Source organism: Balaenoptera musculus, chromosome 18 (genome assembly GCF_009873245.2).
Source record: "Balaenoptera musculus isolate JJ_BM4_2016_0621 chromosome 18, mBalMus1.pri.v3, whole genome shotgun sequence".
Classification (NCBI taxonomy): domain Eukaryota; kingdom Metazoa; phylum Chordata; class Mammalia; order Artiodactyla; family Balaenopteridae; genus Balaenoptera; species Balaenoptera musculus.
This window is the reverse complement of record NC_045802.1, coordinates 79146137-79170267: the sequence shown is the minus strand read 5'-3', so window position 1 is coordinate 79170267 and position 24131 is coordinate 79146137. Positions and strand designations below refer to the sequence as shown.

General features: G+C 47.6%; 2 protein-coding genes across 21 annotated transcripts in view; one reads left to right on the top strand and one right to left on the bottom strand.

Annotated features, from left to right (window-relative positions):
• The window catches only part of TMCO3 (transmembrane and coiled-coil domains 3), a 31501-nt gene extending 28177 nt beyond the window's left edge, over positions 1–3324 (bottom strand). The window contains exons 1-3 of one of the 6 annotated variants that reach the window (XM_036831525.1): positions 3113–3280; positions 2249–2655; positions 1305–1384 (exon numbers count right to left, since the gene is read on the bottom strand). The gene's annotated coding sequence lies outside the window, so the exon portion shown is untranslated. Of the gene's footprint in view, positions 1–1304; positions 1385–2140; positions 2656–3112 lie in introns of all 6 variants that reach the window. The other 5 variants (XM_036831523.1, XM_036831527.1, XM_036831528.1 and 2 more) reach the window with 5 other exon arrangements.
• A 56-nt stretch (positions 3325–3380) lies between these two features.
• DCUN1D2 (defective in cullin neddylation 1 domain containing 2) lies at positions 3381–23147 on the top strand. Of its 15 annotated transcripts, XR_005017202.1 has the most exons (9): positions 3452–3595; positions 8461–8527; positions 9497–9704; positions 11127–11260; positions 12136–12303; positions 12719–12839; positions 20114–20196; positions 21428–21524; positions 22355–23147. XR_005017202.1 is itself a non-coding variant. In XM_036831531.1 (5 exons), exons 1-5 carry the CDS (start codon positions 3593–3595, stop codon positions 22432–22434), a joined length of 471 nt encoding a protein of 156 aa, XP_036687426.1. In that variant the 5' UTR covers positions 3449–3592; the 3' UTR covers positions 22435–23147. The 15 variants fall into 15 exon arrangements, 1 of the variants encoding a protein (XP_036687426.1); XR_005017198.1 differs by having other exon boundaries at positions 3391–3595; positions 9497–11260; positions 12719–12781; XR_005017197.1 differs by having other exon boundaries at positions 3391–3595; positions 9497–11260.
• The last annotated feature ends 984 nt before the right edge of the window (positions 23148–24131 follow it).

Here is a 24131-nt window from a genome sequence, read left to right as displayed (position 1 = left end):
ATCATCTCAAAATAAAGTTTTAAAAACTCTATATAAGTTCTTCCTGTTTCCCACTACACCCCTATTGTGTGTAATGTGCACCATTTACACTGCAGAGCATGGCAAACATGCCTGTGACATTTTATTATTTTAAAGTAGGAAACGCCCTAAAACCAAAGGTTTGCAGGATGACTCAACTAAAGTGAAACCCAAGGTTACTTTTCATTTAGTGTGATAGCAAAAATCAATACTTTGAGCACAAACCCTCCCTCCTAAAACTTCCTATTTATACATATTCCAATATTAATTAAAATATATCTCCCCAACTTTGCCAAATTTCTAGCAGGTTTGGCTTGTTTTTTTAAAGGCAGAACAGGAATCCCAAAACAAACTTTAAAATCGATGAGATTATTTGATTAAGAAAAAAAATTTGTAATAAATGATTCAGAATAAAAAGGCATATGGGTTCATTATTAAGCCTACTCAAAAACAAAGAAACTTCCAATAATTTTACATAAAAAGTCCAAGATCTGGGGCTTCCCTGGCGGCACAGTGGTTAAGAATCTGCCTGCCAATGCAGGGGACACAGGTTTGAGCCCTGGCCCAGGAAGATCCCACATGCTGTGGAGCAACTAAGCCCATGAGCCACAACTACTGAAGCCCGGGCGCCTAGAGCCCGTGCTCCACAGCAAGAGAAGCCACCGCAATGAGAAGCCCGCGCACCACAACCAAGAGTAGCCGCTGCTCGCCGCAACTAGAGAAAGCTCGTGCACAGCAGCACAGCAGCGAAGACTCAACACAGCCAAAAATAAATAAATAAAATTAAAAAAAAAAAAAAGTCCGCGACCAGGTGTTTTCAGAGCAAAGTCACCAGGTGAAGATTTCTCTCCCGCCTCCACTCCAAGTTCTGTCGAGACTGCAGGGCGTGCAGCGCTCTCCTGGGACACCCGCTGCTGGACCACAGAGCCCTAGACCATTGCTGGAGGCCCTCCGGAGACTGGGGGGCCGGGAGGCAGCGCCCCTGTGTTTCCACTTTACACACTGGGCTAAAATAAAATGCGAGAACCTGGCAGCCCTGCCCCCCAGCCTCCTGCACACGTGTAGCCAGAGGCCCCTCCATCTCTCTTCCTCAGGACCTTCCAGACCCACCACCTCAGATTTACCAGATCCAACTGCTGAAAGTCAGTCTGGTTTATTGACAGCAGCCTCTGTCTGTGGGCGGAGGCCATCAGGACCAGGTGGGGCCCAGCTCCCGGGACAGCCCACCCTAGGGGCCGGCCGTCTACCCAGCTGAACCCAGACCCTAAAGGGGGGAGGGGGCTGACCTGGTATGGGAGCTCCAGGCAGGAACTCCAGAGCGAGCCGCTTGGGTGGGGCAGGATCAGGGTTAGCGGGTGCAGGGCCTCTGGAAAAAGGAAAGCAGGAGGGTTGTTTGTAGTTTCTCTTCCTGATGCCACCAGAACTTCCAGGCCAGGCACAAGACGGGCAACAAAGCGGGGAGCTTGTGGGAAGATCCAAGGAAGCAAAGAAACCCCCAGTGGAAGCAATCTACCTCAGTGTAATCTGTGGAGGATTTTACTTGAAAAGCCTATTTTACACTTTAACAAGTTAGATGATGTAAAGTCTATTTCTTAAAAGATAAAGCACTTATAACCACTTATAAGCACTTATAATACAATTTATGGCTCACTTCTAATCAGTAAAATTGGAGAACGAGTTAAAAAAGGGGGAGAGGAAGGAAAGAAGAAAATTCTTAAGGACAGTAAAAAGTTTTAAAGTATTTAATGTTAATTAAACTGTACAAAAACCCAGTATTCCGTTAATAATCCAATCACTGAGACACTATCTTTTCAAAAATTTATATTATAAAAGAAATTTGGGACCAGTAAGGCAGTACGACGCTCTGGCCGGAAAAATGATCAGAAAAACGTATAAAAAGGCTGTGAACTCAGTAACGTTATTCACCATCCAGTTCCCCCGGCCATGGGGCGCTGGGCGCCCACAGCGCAGCCCGAGGGCAGCGCAGACCCAGGACGGGATGAGGCCTGGCGCTTTGGGAAAACAGGCCCTTCGACGGTTACACTTTAGGAACAACATTTATAGAGCGGATCCTTGCATCTTCCCACCCTTACGAAAGCGCTAGAGTCATTCACGGGGATACCTGTCCCCGTGACAGGCAGCGACCCTCCACGAGGCCCCCCTCCTCGGAGCGGCTCCCCGGAGCTGGATGAGGGGCTGTCCCCGAATCACGCGGAAACTCGAGGCTCACGTCGTGCGTCCTTTTCAGGGGACCCGGCGGGGCCGCCTGACACCTGGACGAGAGCGTGAACGGGGACCACGGGTGAGGTCCGACGGGAACCGGGGAGCGGCGCGCAGAGCCGGGACCCCCAGGGGCTCGTGGAGCGGCGGCTCCTCCGCAGATCTGACCCGAGGATCAGGCACCGGGAGAGTGTAGACGGTCCAACCGAGTGGCCCGCAGAGTCCGAAGCCTCGCCAGCTCCCGCCCGCGCCCCCATCGCGCCCTTCCCGCAACCCCGGGGCCGCCGCCAGGTGCGGGGTCTGGAAAAGGGCGCTCAGGTGCAGCACCGCTCTCGGCGCAAAGCCCGGAGGAGGAGGGAGCGGGCGGGGGCAGAGTGAGGCCGAGGGGACGGAACCTCGGGAGAAGTGGAGAGACCCCTGGGAAGGAGGAGGGGAGACCTCTAGGGAGGGGAAGGAGACACCAGACACCCCTCCCCCCAGGGAGGGAGAGAAGACATCCTCGGGAAGGGGAGACCCTCGGGGAGGGGAGACCCGGGAGGGGGAGGGGAGACCAGACTCCCGGGGAGGGGGAGAAGGGACCCCCAGGAAGAGGAGACCTTGGGAGGAGAGACCCCGAGGGGAGGGGAGACCCGGGAGGGGGAAGGGAGACCAGACCCCGGGGAGGGGGAGAAGGGACCCCCAGGAAGAGGAGACCTTGGGAGGAGAGACCCCGAGGGGAGGGGAAACCCGGAAGGGGGAAGGGAGACCAGACCCCGGGGAGGGGAAGAACTGACACCCACGGGAAGGGGAGACCCCCGGGGACGGGAGGGGAGGAGAGGGAAGCTCTGAGGGCCGCACTTCAGGCCGGACCCGGGGCCCCGCGCCGAACGCTCACCCGGATGTTCCGGCCGCGCCGCGTCCTGGGTCCGGCTTTCCAGAGGGGAGGACCGGGACGCCGCTTATCCGCATCCCTTCCCAGGCGGCGGGGCCGCCCCCGGGGCGGGGACGAGGACGAGGACGGAGTCGGGCACTGGGAGGGCCCAGGAGGCCCACAGTGCTCTCTCAAACGCCCTCTGAGCCGACGCGGCCGAGAGGGAGTCACGGCCCCTTTAAGGAGGCGGGGTGTGCGTTCTGTCCACCCCAGGGCGGCGCGGTGCACGCCGGGAGTCGGAGGCGCAGCGGGGCCTGCATCCCGGCGGCCCCGGGCGGCGCAGTGCACGCCGGGAATTGGAGTCCCGCCGGCCTGGCCTGACCTGTCGCTGCCTCCCTGGGCGGGTGTCCCGGGGGCTGAGGACGGGGACGGGGATGGCGCGGCTGGGCCGGGGCGCCTGCGCAGACGGCCGGGGCCGGCGACAAGCTGGGGAGCGCGGGGAGAATGGTAGGTGGCCCGCGGCTCGCCTTCCTCTCGGCCGCTCTTGGGCATCCGGGGCTGGGGGGCGGCGAGGCGCCGCTGGGGCCGAGGGTTGGGGTCGGAGGTCGTGGGTCGGGGGCTGGCGGTCGGGGCCCGGGGCCGGGCGCGGAGTCCTCAGGCGCGGCGGGGAGCACGCAGGTGGGACCGGACCGGTGACCCAAGTGCGGCGGTGCTGCCTGACGAGACGGAGGCACAGAGCGGGCCGGGGACTCCGAGCACTGCCTCCTCGGGAACGCGAGCAGCCGGGTGACCCCGGAGGGAGGACGTTGCGGGCAGGCGGGCGTCCTGCCGGGAGATGCGGTGGACCGGATCGCGCCTGAGCCTTGCCGGTGGTTCAGAGCGGCCGGAACGTGGACTTCAGGGTCGAGAATGGCAGGGCTCCTGAGCAGGGCCTCGCGTTCCCCGCCGAGGAGAGCAGAGTCTCCCAGGAGAGAGCGGGAGCCTGGAAGGTGTTTGAGAAGGAGGGGTGTGTGCGAAGCGATCGCCTTTTGTCCCGAGGACAGGACTTGGATGGGAGGGAGTCAGGACTGCGGGTAGGGGAGACCAGCTAGGAAGCGGTGGTAATAGCTCGGCAAGAAGAGGAGAAGATTTGAACGGAGACTGTCGGTAGGAACAAGGGGCATGAGAGGAGGGAAGGGTGGGGAATTTTGCAGAGCCGTTCAGAAAAGGAGGAAAAGGAGAGGAAGGGCTCTGCAGGCCCTGGTTGGGGCGTCTGAGCAGACGGTCATGGTATTGACCAAAATAGGGATTGTAGAAGGAAGCGCAGGTTTCTGCGGAAAGATGATGCAGTAAGGAGGGGGAGATAGCGGGATCGTCTGGTTGGTTAGAGACGTAGATCTGGAGCCCAGGAGAGGGCGGGCTTTCTGGAAACGTACAGTTGCTTTGAAACGTCGTGGAAACCATGGTAGTTGAAGGGTTTCAGTGTTCATTCTGTAAATGCAGTGGCTTCTGCGTGCAAGCGAGGTGGTGTGCAAGGTGCCAGGGCTTCGACGCTGAGCAGGGCAGACGTGGGTTTGGTACTGATGGAGCCGATGTCCCAGCAGGAGAGACGGGCACTGAACACGCAGCTACGTTATTGCAGCTGGAATAAGTGCCAGGGAGAGGCACCGGTTCCAGGAACCCGCAGGGTGGGGTGTGTGGTGTCAGATGCCCAGCCAGTGAAGGCTTGGCCGCGGCAGCACGGTGTGAGCTGAGCTGAACTCTCGAGAATGAGTGGGGCGTGGGGCAGCCAGATGTGCGCGGCGCTGCGGGTGGGAGGGACAGGAATGGGAAGAGGGCCTCGCGGAGCCCAGAGAGCCAGGGAGCAGCCGCGGCGGGAGGCTGTGATGGGGCACTCAGCTGGTCACAGGGAGGAATGGCAGCCTTTGTCCTCGTGGTAGTGGGAGGCTGCGGAGGGGCTTAAAGGCCGGAGAGAGATGGTCCAGGAGGAACGTGCCAGGAAGAGGGGAGGCGTGAGAACAAACCTTCTGGGTGGGGAGAGCAGCCAAGAAGGAGATGGAGAAGCGCCGGTCAGAGAAACATGAGGGCCCGAGAAAGCCGTCCCAGAAACCAGGAGCGGGCGGTCAGCAGTGCAGCCCGGAGGCTCGTGCGGGCCCCGGGGCAGCAGCTGCACTGCCCGGCCGAGTGCGCCCGCCTTGGCCGGCGAGACCACAGCTCCAGCTCTTAAGGGGAAGGGGCTGGGTGGGCAGGAACCTGACTTGCTGAAGAGGTTGGAGAGGAAGGAGAGTGAAAGGGGGCACTTGGGTGTGACTCCATGCACCACCCCCGCCTGCTGTACCTGAAACCGTCAAGGCGACTGAATTGATGCCACGAACTGGGTCAGTGTGGTTGCCCTGGCGGCCCCTTGTAAGTTGACCCTAAGAGGAGATTTTGTTGTATTCAGTGTCTCTGGAAGGGCATTTTAAGGATAACATTTTCATTTTGTATGTGGTCAGTTTTGGTGCCCAGATCACATGAGTGATTTTTTACAAGGTCACAATTTAAACGTTTGAGACTTTTTCCAGAGGTAGAGAATTTATCTGATGTTTTTCCTGGATTGTCCAGATTTTTATTTCAAGAATTTTGTACATTTTAACAGGGTAAAACAAAGTAGAAAAAGCCCTCCCACTTCCCTTAAAAGCTGCCGTTAATACTTTAACTTCCTTGGCGTGGTGAGCCTTAGTGAAGGCCATCAGAGCTTGAAGGGCAGGCTGTGGCCCTTCCAGGTTATGGACCTTTATTAATTTTAGATGGATTTAGTCCTAAGTAGACCCAGAGCTTTCTTTCTCTGGTAAATATTTAGTTTATGAGGCTTTTTTTTTTTTTTAGAAAGCTTTATGCCAGGTCCCTTTTTTTACAAATTGCAACTTGAATCTCTTCGTCCCTTTTGGGCAGGAAGCACATATAGTCTTTAGATTTAGCTGTTGGTTATTGTTTTAATCACTGTAGGGGTAACACTGAATCACTGGAACTTTGTTGACCGTCCCCTCCCCTTTCACCCTGGCCAGAGACCTGCCCTGGGCTCGGCTTGGACCCGCGGCCGCTGTTGCTGATTCTGAACCGGCACCTTCGTGCCACTGTGCGGTTCCAGGTGGCAGGATCTGTCTTGGAATAGACAGATCCTACCACCGGGAATAGACTGATTCTCTATGTGCACTTCTCCCCGCTTTGTAACTCACGCGGTGACAGTTCAGACCGCCCTGGGCGGCCTGGGCCACGTGCTGCCCCTGCCCCTCTCCGCCTGGGCTTCCCGGAAAGCGCCCTCCTTTATGTTGTCACAGAGCCGCCGGGTCACGGTTTAGGAGGGGCTGCGGGAGGCTACCGTCAGGAGAAGGACCTCGAGATGGGACCTCGTGCTGGGCAGCACCTCCTTGGCGGGGATCTGCCGGCTGCATGGTTGTCACCTGAGCAAACGTTGCTCTGTTGGCTCATCTGGGAGGGGCTCAGGGCGCTAGGGTGGATTTTTCTGAGGTGAAATCACATCACATAAAGTTAACCGTTTCGAAGTGTACGGTCCAGTGGTGCGTAGGACCTTCACCGCGTTGTGCTACCGCTGCCTGTGTCTAGTTCCAGAATATTTTCATCCCCCGAAGGAAGGCCCACACCTGTCAGCAGTCCCTCGCACGCCTCCCTCCCCCAGCCCCTGGCCACACCGCCCGCCCTCCGTCTCAGGACTTGCCTGCGCTGCACGTTTCACGAGAATGGAATCTCACAGTGTGTGACCGTTTGTGTCTGACTTCCTTTGCTCAGCATAATGTTTTCGAGGCCCACCCACCTCGTAACATATATCAGTACTTCCTGATTTTTTATGGCTGAATTTCATTGTATGTAAGTACCGAATTCTGCGTTTACAAGCCTGACAGAATGTTAAAATCTAGCACTGATGGTAGTTTCCATAGTAAACATGTCATGGTTCTTCTGAACGGTGCACCATCTTGGGGTCGAACACCAGTCACTGTCTTAAGGTGTCTGCGGTAAGCCTTGGCTTTGCCCACCTCCCCTGGGGAAGCCATCGGTGTCATCAAAGATGCCAGCATTGTCTTTCGTCAGTTTACTGTCAAAGCATTTGGGACCTGACCGCACTGAGTTAAATTTAATCTTCCCAGAGAATAGAACCTTGAACTCGTTGGTTTTTCTCAGAGGCTCACTTTCAGGAAATAATGTAGAGAACATGCACTCTACATGTGCCCCCGGAACCCGGGCTGTAGGCTGCAGTCGCAGGGTAGCTGCGGGTTTGTAAATGCAGCCGCGTGGGGCACGGTTCGCCCACCTCTCTGCGTGGTACTCTCACTGCGGCAGAGACCAGCGCCTCCTGCCCTAGCTCCGGGGTTCTTAGCCCGAGTTCCACCTTCCCCCAGCCTCTGAGAAGCCAGGATGGTCCTAAAAGGTCCGTGAAAACCCGGAATTTCTGTGCCAAACCATATGCCCACCTGTGTACCACATACGTTTTCCGGGAGAAAGGATCCGTGCTATCATCAGATTCCAAAAGGGACCCAGGGCCCCAAATGATCAACAGTCATTGTTCTAAGTAGCCAAAATATTAATTCCCTGGGTTACTTAGATCAGTGTTTCTCAAACTTCTAAGTCCCAGGCCCCCTATACACTTTAAAAAATTATTGGGATTGTAGCCATTGGTATTTACCATATTAGAAATTAAAATGGAAAGTTTAAAAATATCTGTGTTCAAAAATAACAATAGTAAACCCATTATATATTCACATTACATTTTTGCAAACATCTTTAATCAAAGTTAGGTTCTCCAATCTTCTGTGTTCAGTCTGTTGTGATGTCACCAGTCAGGCAGCCTCTGGAAGCCTCTGCTATACACCAGTGAGAGTGAGAAAGGTGGGTAACGGCTTGGAGGCATTTGGAGATACTTTTGTGACCGCGGAACCCCTGAGACGTCTTGGGCCCCCGGGGTCCCCAGCCACACTGGGAGAGCAGTGTGTGTAGACTGCAGTAGCGTAACCCCTGCTCAGTCGTCCTCTGCTCTCCTGGCACCAGCAGGCACTGAGGGAGGCCTTAGCAAAACGCTTTGCAAGCTTGCTCTGCTGTTTCCTGGTGGCATTTGGTGCGGAGCTGGTCTGGTACAAAGGGGACATTTCATGTCTTCACTGCCTTCCAGTTTCAGCGCCAGGAGGAGCTGGGCCACTGGTGGGTCTTTAAATCTTATGAAAACAGATTTTCCTAACTAATCCTCTTCTCTTCTTTACGTTGGCAACTGAGAAGCTCAGAGCCTAATTTTCAGCTCACTTTCAACTCATATATGGTATGCGTGTCTGTGTCTTATCTCTGGCTTTCTTATTTTCCTTATTTCCTCTTCTTGATTTCCTCATCTACATCTTGTTTTCCAGTTACACATTTCTGTAAGTTATCATTTATTCTGTGTGCTTCTATAAACTCATCTTTTTTTGAACAAGAGTGAGTATAAATCATTTTAAGTAAAACTTTTCCCCTTATCATATTATTGTGTAAAGTGTCTTTTAAAGTATTAGCACCCAGTAGATTATAGAGTCTGTTTTGATTTACAGAAATTAGTGAATGACTGTCATTTCTGCTGTTGTTTTCATCAGGCTACCTTAGATAAATAAAACCTTAACCGTTCAATACCTGGAAACATTAAAATGCTATTTGGTTTCATTATATACTATATATAGTACTGTTACATGGCAGTTTTGTTATTTACTACCTACCGACAGCCTCTGCCCTATTTTTCCATCTTATTTCTGTCTCATGTACACAGGCATTCTCATTATTAGTATCATCTTCATTTAATCATAACAGGCTTTTTGTGCCTGCTTTTGGAACTTCTATAAGTTATTTTTCACACAATTCTTTGTTATGTGTGTTTTCATCAGTGTTGTTCTGCTAATTTTAAACGGAGAAAAACTTAAAATAATCATGTTTCCAACCATGAGGTCCTCCTCCTGGTCATTAGGGCCTGAAATTAATTGAAGCCAAGGAGGACCCACAGGTGGGCTGTGGTGATGTGGTCAGGCCTCGGGTTAGCCGCATTTCATCAGAGGGTACATACGTGTTATAAAGAGGGATTTCACTGAGACTTAGAAAAAAATTAACATCCTACTTCATGCAAAGTGAACCAGATAGAGATCAAAATGTATTCTGTATAAAACATTGATTCTTCTAATTTGGGGGAGATTAGACTTTGTATATTTATTACTGTGTAGATGCTGTCATTTGAATTTTCAGAAGGCTGTGCAGTCTTTTTAACTGATGAAGAACAAGGCTTTGTCTTCCTATAATTCTGAAGTGAAGTCCAGTCACCCAAGGAAAAATTAAGTCCAGTTACAATATAGGCGTTAGTGATAGAGCTGAAACAGCTCTCTGGACTGGCCTCATTGGCTTTCCTGCTTCTTTTGCTTCCCACAGCATAAGCTTAAATCATCTCAGAAGGACAAGGTCCACCAGCTCATGGCATTCACTCAGGCTGGTGAGAGAACGGCCATCCACTGCTTAGCCCAAAGTGAGTGGAAACTGGACACGCCACGGACAGCTTCTTCCAGAACCCGGCCTCGTTCCACAAGGACTCCACGAGAACCTCCGCCGTCAGGAAGAAGCTGGAGCCGCTGTATAACAGGTGCAAAGGTAGGGGGCGCAGTGGCGACTGCGTCCGTCTCCAGGGAGCAGGGTGGCTGTTCTGGAGTCTCCGTGCTGCGTCCCAGGGCCCCCGACGTGCATTCCTTCCCGTGCAGATGTTCAGCTGCACGATTCAGTCAGTCTAAGTGGGACCGTGGCTGCTGATGGCGCGAGGCTGGGCTGGGACGAGACGCGTGGGGTCTGAGGACTGACGAGCAGCGAGCCCTCCTGCGCGTGGCCCGGGCGGAGGCTCGTGTGCCCCCGGTCAGCTGCGGGCGGTCACTGCCCGGAGGCCTGGTGTCCAGGCCAGGTGGCTACACTCGTTAAGACAGTGCTCTTCCCCAGCACTTCCACGTAGGCAGGAATACGTGGTGAGAAGGCCGTTTCAGAACGATACCAAATCGTAAGAATAATTCTGACGTGAGGGTACAGGACGCCGTGTGCTGGTGTTGGAGCCCTGGAACAGCTCCAGCTGCAGAAGCTTCTGAAAAAACTCTTGGCAAAAAAACCTTTGTGTTGTCAGTTGGGGACAGTTGTTATTTTAATTGAAATTGGCACTTAGAATGGAGCTTTCCCTATCAAAATACAGTCATGCTGCAAAAATAAGTCTGCATGATAAGTCTGTTTAGATCCAGACTGCTCAGCAGGCTTTAAATTCCACATCAAATGTCAGGTCTATGCTGTAATGGGAGAGGCGGCAATGATTCAAGAGCTGATTTTTTTTGTTTTTCTAGCAGTTTCTAAGGTTAATCTTATCTTTCCAAAACTTAAAAAATAAAATCCCTCATTTAAACAAGTATTAACACAAACAGAGTAACTCCCTTGGCTTTAAGTTCTTGTTTATTTATTATTTTCATTTTTTACTTTTGAAAATACTGTGTATAATCTGTCTATTTAGATCCAAAAAATCAATTGAAAATTGCATTCCTTTTTTTTTTTAAAAAAAATCTTGGTTCAGAAACATGTTCTGTGGTTTGAAAAACAGATTTGTACTTGTTGTAGTTCTCCAAAAATGAACATTGTTTTCAGTGTGCTTTAAATTTTTTTGGCTAAGTTAATTACTGAGCTAATTTTGTAAGTCATGTGCTATGCAGATTTTAAAAGTTATTCAGATATGTGCAGCTGCCTTTGGAAAAATATTTTTATGTGAAAATTATCTTTAAGCTTCATCCCTTATCATTTAATTTTATTCATGCAATTCTAGTCATTTAAAGTAGACATATGGTACAATCATTTTGGGCCCTAAAAGTAGATGTATAGTTCAAAGACTATTGACAAATAGAACAACTGTTGTTACACAATGTATACAAATGAATGAGTGCTTCCAAACTACTTTAAAGCATTCAAAATCATTGTATATGAAGTTTATCAGGACGATTATTAGGTGAGGGCATCGTAGACCCATTTTTCTGTTATCCTGAAGGTCTGTCGTGTTCGGAGCACAGGCCTGAGTCAGGAGGTGTGTGGGAATCTCTGACCTATGAGCCCACAGCGGCAGGTTCTCACGGACACAGGAGCGTAGAGTTGGAAGGGTCTGTGTGATTTTGCTCATTTAAGGTAGGTCAGCAGTTCTTCTTTGGTAACAACATATGTATATATAAATGTGGCATTGAGCACTTAAGAGTTCGATCTTGTGTGATGGAAGAAGAGTTTGCTGCACTTAACCTTTCTTTGCGGGAAGGTGCCGCAGGCCTGCTTCTCGCACCTTCTACGGCAGCAGGTGGGCTGTCATTGTGATGCCGGTCAGGAGACACGGGCTGAGGTCACAGGGCCTCGCTTGGTGAGGCCTTGCTGATTCTTTTAATGGATTTCACGGTTTGATTTTCCCATGGAGAAATGCTAAGTTCCTTAATTTTATTTCTAAACTAGAAATTGCCGGGGGACGGGGGAGGGAAGCCTGAATTTCTAAGCTGTTAAATGTGGGTGCATAAACTAAATGACTGAAAAATAAGTATTGTGCAGTAGTATTAGCACTATAGCAAATGAAATCACTTTTAAAAGAAAAACATCTTTCTTTTGCTTTGACAAGGTGGTGATAAAAACTTAAAATATTTTGAATACTTTACAGTGTTTTTCGTAGCAGTTTGCCTTTGGGCAAGGTAAAATTCTGTAAACTTGAAATTTTATTTTACTTTAGGGAGATTAATTAATTTTTTCTTAATGATGAAGTCTTCAAAGAAGTTTCAATGATTTTTTTCCCCCCTAAATACCCAGGAACCTAGATTTTAAAAATAAAGAGTATTTTCTGGATAAATCATTATTTGTTGCTATTTCTTTCACATATGGTAGAAAATTGCAGTGCATTGATTGATGAATTTGAAACACACTTGCCAGAACTATGTAGTCGAGGTATGATTCTTACCACCCATTTTAGTAATGCTTTTCAAAATACCCAAATTTTTAACTTCTTTTTCCCTTAATTTTAACTATAGACCCACAAGATGAAAATAAAATTGGAATTGATGGAATTCAAAAGTTTTGTGATGATTTAAGCGTAGATCCTGCCAGTGTCACCGTTTTGGGTATAGCTGGAAATTTAGGGCCACAACTCTATGTGAATTTAGCAAAAAGGAATTTGTAGATGGCATGGCAGAGCTTGGGTAAGTAAATTGGTCTCAGTTTAAACTTTTTCAGAAAGGAAAATACTTTCAACGTTAATTATGTTTCAGCAACCTGTAAACTTCATATCAATTTATGTCCTTTGAATATTTTACAAATTTCTTATGCATTTGTACTATTAAACCTTTGGTTTTCTTTTAAATTCCAGTTAAAGTTTTGTTCAGTGTTTTTATTCAGATTAATTTCTTTTGTAACACTTTCTCCTTTTTAATTTTTTTCCTTCCAGTTTTGAATTGACAGTAAATATCCAGGTGTTTTTGTTTGTTTGTTTTCAGCCATTTAATTTATTTCATAATACTGTGTGCTCCATGTATAATTTGTTGTGTTGCTGTATTAAGCGTTAATAAAATGTCATTCTGTCTTTTTGCTTGTAACACCTCTCTGTTCTACCTACAGGGTTGGGATAAAAGCTTCATTCATACCTTAACATGTTTCTTACTTGCTGGATGAGTCGGAGAGGTAAAGGAAAGCACATAAACACCTTCTAATCACTAAGCTTATTGAACTGTTTCAGGAGGTGTGTAAAAGCTGACTTGCTGACTTGCTGCTACTCTGATATCTCAGTGTTGACAACTTAAACTCACTTATTTTTAGCTCCTGAAGGAGCTCAAAAGCCTTAGGTAAACATGTTCTAAGGCTGGGCGGACAGCGTGCTTGTTTTCACTAAACCCGTGTGTCTGTTGTGATGTTAAACTCTATGAGACTTTATTTCTAATATATTACCACATTCCTGGTAGTCGAATAAAACCAACCAAACAAAAGGTATCATTGTAACAATTTGTAACAGCATATGTGTTTGGCATTCTTTTCAACTAGGAAAGCCTAGATGAGTTACCAGTAGTTTTAGAGTAGGAAAGACCTCGTAAAGAAGCGTTCCATTGGCATTGGACTACAAGTTGTCCCACCTGTTAAAATCTCCCCCAAAATGGGCCATTTTGGAAACAAGTGCTTCTTACAGAGACAATTAATGGCATTTCTTAGACATTGTCTAGAAATATGCTATACAAGTAAAATTTTTAAATTCCTATTATCCTATGAAGTATCATAACTTAAAAAATATATTTTAAAGATTTTGAGAGTGAATCTTCCCAAAATGTTTTAGATAATCTCACGCCCTCTTATCTGGAGTATACAGAACATAACTTTAGCTTACAGGTTAATGGTGGTTGGTGGACTGCTCTCTCTCTACACCTCAGGGAGCAGTTAAAGGTGAAACTATTTTTCAAAATATTAAAAGTATTGTGAATGTATTAGTGAACTATATTTTGGAGATAACCTATGTTTTCAGAGATGTGAAGGACTTTGCTTCTAGTCTAAATAGCACTAACCTCTAAAAATACTTTGGCTTTGGCGTCTGCTCTGTTATGACTTCTTCACGTTTTCCTGGCTATTAACTCCTGACTGCGGTTGGAATACCTGCCTTTAACAGTTAATTCTTCATCCTTTCTTTGGGGGCTGGAGGATTCTTACGTAAACTGAATAAACTTTATGAAATACCTTGACATCTTTTTAAAAACAAAAAACTGTCTGTGTGGATCTTCTCTGTTGAATTCCATGGGTCTTTTTATCTGTCTTTAACCCAACATCACATATTCTTAATTGCTGTAGCCTTAGAGTAAGTCTTGAAATGAATTAGTAAAGTCTTCCTACTTTGTTCATCTACTGCAAGGTTGTTAGTCAGCTTTTATTATTTCAGTGGGGGAAAAAAGAGCCTTTTCAACAAATGATGCTGAAACAACTGGGTAAAGGTGAAAAAATTTAACCTCAGTCCCTCTTTCATATCATATATAAAAATTAATTGGGGCTAGATTGTACACCTGTACAAGATACTGACAACCATAAAGTTTTAGACAAAACATGAAGAGACTATCATCATCTTTGTAACCTTGGGTTAAGCAACACTTTTTCAGGGAAGACATAAAATGCACTAGCCATAAGGAAAAAATTGATAAATTGGACTCCATCAAAGTTAAAAACTTCTGCTTATCAAAAGATGCTTTTAGGGCTTCCCTGGTGGCACAGTGGTTGAGAATCTGCCTGCTAATGCAGGGGACACGGGGTGCGAGCCCTGGTCTGGGAAGATCCCACATGCTGCGGAGCAACTAGGCCTGTGAGCCACAACTACTGAGCCTGCGTGTCTGGAGCCTGTGCTCCGCAGCAGGAGAGGCCGCGATAGTGAGAGGCCCGCACACCGCGATGAAGAGTGGCCCACACTTGCAGCAACTAGAGAAAGCCCTCGCACAGAAACGAAGACCCAACACAGCCAAAAATAAATCAATCAAATAAATTTTTAAAAAAAAAGTTGTAAGTAGAAAGGATTTGTAAAGCCGAAAGCTTGTTATGTGAACACTTATAAAGTAATGAATAACAAATAACCAATATAGAATGAAAGGGGGACATCACTATAGACCCTACAGATTAAAGGACGAGAGTATTATGAACAACTTTATGTTAGTAAATTTGAAAACCTGAATGAAACAGAGAAGTTCTTTTAAAAATGACAACTTACTGAAATGGGCACATGAAGAAATAGTTCCATAACTCTTACAGAATCTGAACCCATAATTTAAAATCTTTTCAAAGAGAAAACTCTTGGCCAGAATTGGTTCATTGGCACATCCTACCAAGCTTTTAATAAAGAGAATAGCACCAATTTCACACCACCTCTTCCAGAGAATAGTACAGGAAGAAACACTCCGCAATATGTTTTGAGGCCAGCACAACCTAGATAATAAGACCTAGAGAGGACATTTTGAGAATGGAAAATTATAGGCCACTCTCAGTCATAAGAATCAAAAGATGCATATGATGAACATAAGATCCAAAAATCCTAAACAAATTTTCAGCAAAATAAATTAAGCCCCCAAAACAAATCAACCAAAAAACCAGGATAATTTGTTATGACAAAGTTTGCTGTAGTCCAGGAATGCAAGATTTTTTTAACATTACAAAGTTGATCAATGGAATTTATCACCGTAACAGAAAAGTGAGGGGGTGGATATTATCTCAGTGCATAACATGGGACTTTTCAAGCTACAGTAGTTAAGAGTACATGGCATTGGGGGCCAGGTTAGATGAATAGGCCAGTAGAGCAGAATGGAGAGCCCAGAAACAAATCCATGTTTACAGGAACACTTGATTTATGGGAAAGGTGGCCCTTTGGAGAAGTGGAGAAGGGACAGCTTTTCAGTAAATGGTCCTGGGAGAATTATCTAGTCGTATGGAAAAAAATGCATCTTGATCTCTGCCTCACACCATACATGAAAGTCAGTTCAAGTGGGTTGTAGATCTCAGTGTGAAAGGCTGAAGGCAGAAACCTTTAGAAAATAATGGAGGAGAGTATCCTTATGGCCATGCAGTAGGGCAGGTTGTAAAACGCATGAAAAATCACTGTAGAGAAGACTGTAGAGTGTACTACGCTAAAATAAGAACTTCTGACCAAGAAACAGCATCGAGAAGTGAAGAGGCATCCACATGAGGGGTGGGGGCCATGAGATACTCAACTGACAAAGGCCTGTGTCCCTGATATGTAGAGAATTCCCACAGAACAACAAGAAAAAGATAACCTAATTGAGAATGGGCAAGAGACTTGACCAAGCCCTTCACGAAAGATATGTTCCATATGGCCAGTGGAAATACAAGCAGGCGCTCAGCCTCATTCATGGCAGTGTGCAAATTAGAATACACAACTCACTCTTCCAGGACAGCTCCAGAACAGCGCTGGTGGGCAGTCAGCTTGGAGAACTGTTTAACAAGACTCATGAAATCGTGGGTGGGTGTCTGCCTCAACACATTCACTTGTGTGCCAGGATCCGTGTACAGAAACCTTTTAGCAACGTTCTTTGTGACCAGAAAACAAGAAACAGCCAAAACATTTACCATCAGTAGTACATAGAAGTTATAAAATATGAATACAGTGGAGTGCTGCATGACAGTTAGTCTAAATTAATTACCTAATTTAAAGTTTAAAAATTTACTTTCTGCATGAATAATTTCAAAGAAATTCAGTGTGAGGGTACGGAGTATTTTGAAACCCTTTTGCAATACGGAGCCTAGTATGTTAGCCTCTATTTTAAATAGATCTGCTGTAGCATCAGGCAGCACAAAAGGTGAAATTTATAGTTATCCTGTAATTCCTTTACTGAGAAAAAAATCATTGTCTTATTTATTTTTATGCCTATAGACACTTAAATAACGTGTTTATCAAAAATCATTCACTAGGGACTTCGCTGGTGGCGCACTGGTTAAGAATCTGCCTGCCAACGCAGAGGACATGGGTTCGAGCCCTGGTCCAGGAAGATCCCACATGCCATGGAGCAACTAAGCCCGTGCGCCACAACTACTGAGCCTGCGCTCTAGAGCCCGCGAGCCACAACTACTGAGCCCACGCACCACAACTACTGAAGCCCACACACCTAGAGCCCGTGCTCCGCAGCAAAGATTAGTCCCCACTCACCGCAACTAGAGAAAAGCCCGCATGCAGCAACGAAGACCCAATGCAGCCAAAAATAAATAAATAAGTTTTAAAATTAAATTTATTTAAAAAAATCATTCACTAGAGAATTAGAACAGTTACTGATTTTTTTCTTTGCTTCGTGAGACTAATTGGAGGAATATAAAATTGTATTAAAGAAAATAATAGCCTCTACAGGAAAATGATTAGATACCTGAACATTTATAAGGTTTTTTGAGGGCTTTTTTAAAAAATAAAGTAAGATGAGTAATTTTATGGCTGCGAACCCCAGATGGAACAATTGATTTTACAATTTCCAAAGTATATTACATGGTCTGTCCTCTGAAGGGTTAAATATAAATTAAAGAGATTGATACAAGTGTTCCTATAATTCCTAGAAAAAGCATGGACAGCAGTGGAAAGGGGTAATCAAAAACAAAAAACCCACAGATGAACCCTTCCTTTCCTTCAGGTTTGTGTGTCTGCTTATGTGTGTGTGAAGATGTACATGTGCTGTATTGCTTTGTGTGTGATGATTCCTTAGCCTGTGCTTAACTGATAGGCTAAAAGAGGAGATAATTAAAGCTCCTTGACTCCGTGTTTTGATGTAAGAAGCTTAGCATGGTTTTATACTGGCTAGAGTCTGGAATCAGTTGGCTTTGAAAAATCATAATTTTTGAGGAAGTAAAGTTTCATGATTATTAGCTAATTTTTACATCAGCCCAAAGACCCTTTTTTGACAGAAGGAACATCTTTTTTAAAATTTATTTATTTATTTATTTTTGGCTGTGTTGGGTCTTCGTTTCTGTGAGGGCTTTCTCTAGTTGCGGCAAGCGGGGCCGCTCTTCATCGCGGTGCGCGGGCCTCTCACTATCGCGGCCTCTCTTGTTGCGGAGCACAGGCTCCAGACGCGCAGGCTCAGTAGTTGTGGCTCACGGGCCCAGTTGCTCAGCGGCATGTGGGATCTTCCCAGACCAGGGCTCAAACCCGTGTCCCCTGCATTAGCAGGCAGACAGAAGGAACATCTTTATGATCTAATTCTAAAGGGAGTATCACAGATAAAAATTTTAAGTAGGAGTAACTTCTAAACATTTTCTTACTCAGGAGGTAGGATTTTTCAGAGGTTATTGGAAAGAAAATAGGTGCTATGAAGATTCCTTTTATGGTCACTGGAGTAGCTTTTATTCTTGATTTCAGCTCTCAAGTTCTATAATTTTGAGTTTTGTTGTTATTTTGCAAATGGCCAAGTCCATCAGGACAGCACTCAGCGTGTTTATGTAAGTGATGCTAGGTCTCTGAAAATGCACACTTCTACGTTAGTTGTGTGGTTTGCAAACATACAAATCGGGAACTTTATAAGAAGGGTTTCGAGGACCAAACGAACCTAAAAGTAACTAGATTTAATGTCTGCCAAAAAACTTATTTTTCTTTCTTCCCCAGGTTTACCTCCATTTCTCAACGTGACACTTTTCATCATTAAGATGCGTTGAGTATAGATTTCCTAAGTGATAAGGGTGTAGACCTAGCAGGACGGGACTAATCGTCTAGGCGTAAATGCCGAGGGCCCCATAGGTAAGGTCCAGCCAGCCTTCCCTTCTACCAGCTCCTGCAATTTTCTGACTGTTGCTTTCTTTCTGATTAAGACTCCAGGTTATTTCAGGCTGAGAACATCTCACGCGCTTTAAACACATAGGGAACAGAGGCACTTTATTTAAAGTTGGCTGCTACTCATATATTTCTTTTGCTCATCCAGCGTTAGCGATGGACCCTGGAAATCTCAGGTCAGAGCTCCAGCTTTAATAGTTTTTGTCCAGGTGGGACCAAACCAGATTTAGGTAAAAATCTGAAAAGTGATTAGTTGAGTATTTTGCATTTAAAGGAATTTGTTACCTTAAATGTTTATTCATCAGCTTTTCGCATTAATCTAACTGGTGTGCACACGTAAGCATTATTGCAGTATGACTGTTTGATCATCTGAAAGTGATGAGCGCTAGCCGACATGGTTCAAGGTCGTCAGCTTTAGGACGTAACCTTCTCAGCCCCTTGATGTACCTGTGTATCAATCATATAAAAAGAAATCAGCGCTAACCTTGCAGCGAGCAGAGAATGAGTCTGTGTTCCAAACACGGTGGGTCGGGGAGTATCCTCTACTGCAGCCCCGAAACGGCGTTCGTGTTGCGTTAAGACACCATCTTATGATCGATCCCCACAGCGTCGGTTTGTATAGAAGTTGTGAAATCATCGCTACCTTCCAGCCAAGGAAAAATGAAAAATGAGGACGTTGACTTTGACTAGTGACCAAATAAACATGCTTATTTGTCTTGACTTTAAGAAATTCCAAGTCTTTTTTTTTAAGGCTTTTTTTTTTTTATAAATGTATTTATTTGTTTTTGGCTGCGTTGGGTCTTCATTGCTGCGCACGGGCTTTCTCTAGTTGCGGCGAGCGGGGGCTACTCTTCGTTGTGATACGTGGGCTTCTCATCGGGTGGCTTCTCTTGTTGTGGAGCACAGGCTCCAGGCACGCGGGCTTCAGTAGTTGTGGCTCGCGGGCTCTAGAGCGCAGGCTCAGTAGTGTGGCTCGCAGGCTTAGTTGCTCTGAGGCATGTGGGATCTTCCCGGACCAGGGCTCGAACCCGTGTCCCCTGCATTGGCAGGCAGATTCTTAACCACTGCGCCACCAGGGAAGTCCCAAGAAGTTCCAGATCTTTATAGTACTTATATGATCGACTTTTGAATCAGATTCTGTTTTAGTTCTTAAGTGGCAAGGCAGGTCTATTTGGAAAGCACTATGTCCCTTCCTTTCTAAATGAGTTTTTAACTTGTAGTTCATCACTTAGAAAGTGCATTGGGCTATTTTTTAAAAATAAATGATCTGTGTTAATGATATCCAGGTCGGTTCAGCTTTCAAGAAAGCCCAATACATAAGAAAATGAGAGTCTTTGAAATGGTTTAATTAGGGGATACTTATTTACATGTCCAAATAACATAGTACACAAATCCTTTTTTTTTTTTTTTGGCTGTGCTGCGTGGCTTGCGGGATCTTAGTTCCCTGACTAGGGATTGAACCTGGGCCACCGCAGTGAAAGTGTCAAGTCCTAACCACTGGACCGCCAGGGAATTCCCAACAAATCCTTTTTAAAAGACATTTCCCCAGAGTTACAAAATTAGATCACACACAACTTCAGGAACACTTCTGTGAGCATTAGCCCTCACGGCACTCCGAGGTAAGACGGCTGATCGTTACTGAGTGAGTGAATACCAGCGTGCTGAGAAGTAATCACTGTGCAGCGGAAGAAGAAACCGGGGTTCACTAACTGCTCTTTCTCTTTTCTTGCCAGACTTAGAAGTGGCCGTCGCATATTGGAATTTGGTATTATCCGGAAGCCTTAAGTTTTTAGATCTTTGGAACATCTTTTTGTTGGTAAGTGTCTCCCTGCTTGCGGGGGCCCCGCGTGAGGGGTCAGTGGGTGCGGTGGCCGTCCGTACTAACTGATGGCTTGTCCGCGGGCACTGTGGAGCCAGGGTCTCGCGCAGAGGTCACCAAGGAGACGACCCGCGGCCACGCTCTGCCACCAGCTGAAAGCGGCGCCCAGGGGCTCTGACCCGGCTGCTCCGAGGCCGCCTCCTCTGGACTGTGCACCACTGGGCCCCCCCCAGCTGTGTTCACGGGCTGGGACTCCTGGATGTCTTGTGCATCGCTCGGGAGGTGTGGAGGGCTCAGCTGGCCCCAGGGGGAGCGGTCCTTCGGGGCGGGGTCTCGGCTGCGGCTGCGGGGAGGGTGCAGGGTGCAGGCCGCCCTGACCTCCGGAGGTGGCCGTGCTGTCCTGCTCAGGCCCCCCCTGCACGCGAGGAGCAGCCCTTCCACTGGGTGGCGGGGTGGGGGCTGTGTGGGAAGGCCCTCCTGGAGCAGCCTGGGGAAGGACCCCAGAACGCCACGCAGCGGAGGGACACGGGGCTCACGCGGGACGGCAGGTGCAGAAGAGTACGCGTGCTGTGCCGGTTACGCGCGTGTTCTGAGGTGTGAGACGAGCTTGCGAGCCGTCTGTGAATCGTGTGCGTGTGACGTGTGCAGACGGGCCCACAGTGGCACCTGCTGCCTTAGGAGCTGGGAGCCTCTGGGAGATAAAGGGGAGGCCGGGCCGGGGCCAGGGCTGCCCCTTCAGCTGCGGGCGGGTATCCTGCACGTGTTTGCTGCACCTGAAGTACCGAGGAACAGAGACATTTCCAGAAAAGTGTCCCATCCCACTTCAAAGAACTCCCTGGTATTTAGGAAAATAAACGTATCAAAATACTACTTGCCTGCACTGTTTCTGAATTGGTTTGGGGGTTAGGTGAAGAGATTAAAAAGTGCTGCCTCTCAAAAAAAAAAAAAAAAAATGCTGCCTCTCGATTTGAAATAAAACTTTATAATTTTTGTATTTTTAAAGTTTTATTTTAATTTGTGTTTAAATAAGTCTGCTTTCTACATCTGCACATTGGCATTATGTAACTCTTAACGTTTACCCAAAGCGCTATTATTATTTTAACTTTTGACAATATTGTTCCGGTACTTATTCCATATCAAATTCTGTTCTGAGATTACCAGGCCAGTAGAACACCTGAGAGCTAAGTCTGTATCGTAAGTCTGGTGGTTTTTTTCTCTTGTGTATTAGGAGCATCGCAAGAGATCAATCCCAAGGAACACTTGGAACCTTCTGCTAGATTTTGGAAATATGATTGCAGATGACATGTCCAGCTATGATGAAGAAGGTACGAGAAGTAGTCGGACTTCAGGCGATGGCCAGAGGCACTGACGCGGGCGCACACGTCTCTGCCCCCGGACCACGGGTCGGTGACGGCAGCGCAGGCCCCGGGGTGGACGGCACCTGCTGACTCCTGGCCCGACCCCGTCCGGAGACGGGGTTGGTGAGCACAGTGACCGGTAGTCAGTTTATTATGTCTTGTAAATCGCACAAAAGAAAATACAGCTTCATATTTAGTTCAAGTCAGGAAGACAGTTGTCTGAGCTAAAGCATTTCGGAGTGGATGTGCAGAGGCCCTGAGGCAGACCTCAAGCAGGACAGTCGCTGGGGCCCACTGCCCCGCGTGGGGCTGCAGCGGCTACTCCATCGCACCGCCGAAGCTCACGGAAGATTGCAGCCGCCATTTACTCACCTGAGCACGATCACGCCTGCTGAGGCCCCCACCCCAAACATTTCAGGACTCGGGGAGCGTTTGCCTGCCTTCTGAGCTGTGGGCGCTGCCCCGTTAGGGAAGGATGCCCACCCCCCCGGCCCCGCCCACCATCAGCTCCGTCTGCCCGGCCAGGAGGTGACCATGCACGTTCCCGGCGGGGTCAAGGGTGGGCGGTCCTCACAGGGCCGGGTCCACACAAGCACACCAGCACTTGCCAACCCTGGTCTGGCTAGAGCAGAAGAGGGTCACTTTAGCCAATTCTTTAAGTGGAGCACAGGCTATAGAAAGTTAAAATCATTTGAGTTCTTGAAATATAAAAGTTGGATTGTGAAAAAATGCTTTGAATATAAAAATATTGCTCTAAATCGTTGATTTTTTTAAAAAATCTGTTTGCTTTCCTTCAGGAGCATGGCCTGTTCTTATAGATGATTTCGTAGAATATGCACGGCCAGTGGTCACAAGTGGTAAAGGCAGCCCTCTCTAGGCAGAAAATCGAGATGGATTAAGGTGAAAAGGGAACTGTCCTGCAGGAGACACTGGTCAGCTATGCCTGTCGCCCATTTTGGAAGTCATCCTGACCAGTCGTGAGACTGGAGACCCTCTCCTGCTGCTTAGAGAAGACACCACTGACTGTGGACGCCGCACGGAGACCCTCTGAGCTCGCTGTTGGGGCGCCCAGAGACGGGGCCCTAGCTGTTGCTGTAAGAGACCTCTGCATGATTTCCGCATTTACGGAGGAGCTGGGGCCTGTCTGCAGGCTGCAGGGTCGCTGTTGATCATGACCCAAAGCAAGGCTGTGCTCACCACACTCGCTGAATTGTCCGTAACCACCCCTGAGAAACAGTACAAGTCAGGCTGCTGGAAACGTGCCCTAAAGAAGATGATCGTCGTGGATGCTGACGGTTTTAAACTTGGTGCCAGGGTTAAGATTTATATTTTTTGAATCATCAAGTGTCTAGATTTATCAGCTCTATTTTCATTTCACTTTTCTCTGGATGTTCATCTGGGAATCATTTTACAGGTTAACGCGCTGTTGCAGTTTGCAAAGCGATGGTGTCATCGTGATTCCAGAAAAGTGTTCTTTTAAATTGCCTGCAAGTCAGTAGGTCTGCTTTACTTCTACTAATGTCAGCTGAACTTCCTAAGAAGCTTCATAAAGTATGCTTTTAAAAAAACTGTATTTAAAAGGACATTTTTCCATGAAAAATTATTTGTTTCATGTTTAATTATAGATTTAAACATCAGCATTCTCTCCTTTCAGCCGTCTGTGACATGAGTACTGTTCAACCACCCGCCCTCATACGGTTGTCACATTTGGGAGGTAAAATACACATTGTTGTCCCAAAAACCCCACACCGGAAACCATGTCATGTGCAGGTGGACGTGTGTGTCCGCGTCTCGTTGCCCGGCCTCCTGGTGCTCCGCTGTCGGGGGGACGCTGTCCAGAATCGCTGTGTGGACCCCACCTCGTACTGGGAACGATCTTCACGCCACAGGTGTGCTTGTTGCCCAGCCCGCAACCCCGTTCGTGAGACAGCTAAATCGGGGTAATTTCACAGGAGAGGGGAATTCACTCAGATTTCCAGAAAGTGTGCCTAAAATGTGTAGTTGGTTTGGCGTCCAAAAACGTGACCCACTCAGGCCTGGGGCCTGGAGACCCAGTCTGGGCGGGGTCAGCCCGTCATGAGGTGCAGGGCCAGGGAAGTCACCTGATCTCTCCCAGGCCCCGCTGCCCCGTCCTCTACCTGTAAGACTGGGGTTCTAAGAGGCTTTAATAGAAACTTCAACAATTGTAACGCGTCCTTCGAGGCTTCGTGGGTTCTGACATGTAAGAGTTCTGTTCAGAGAGCTTATGGAACTCGGACGGGCCTGTAAGAATCATGAGATCTGTGGCACTGTTTCATTCTTGAGATTTAAAGTCATGTGGAGAGAGGTGTTCTGTGGAGTTGTTTATCAACAGACACCAAAGCACCAGTGACAAAGGCTCTTCAAACACTGCAGGTTTCCCTTCTGTAATAAACGTTTGAGTCGTGCGTGCTGGGAAAGTGCTGAGGACTCTGGAAGCACTAAAATTCTCTTCCTGGCGTCACGGTGCCTTTCAGTTCTGTCCTCGGACGCTCGGCCCTGATGTCAGGGTCCTGGTCCCACGTCAGGGGAGCGGCCACCACACTTGGGACCCTC

Bases quoted from the DNA above. Each gene is read 5' to 3' on its own strand.
- DCUN1D2 (XM_036831531.1), top strand. The intron at 20,197-21,427 runs GTAAGTGTCTCC...CTTGTGTATTAG, and splicing joins TTTGGAACATCTTTTTGTTG to GAGCATCGCAAGAGATCAAT. The intron at 21,525-22,354 runs GTACGAGAAGTA...GCTTTCCTTCAG, and splicing joins GTCCAGCTATGATGAAGAAG to GAGCATGGCCTGTTCTTATA.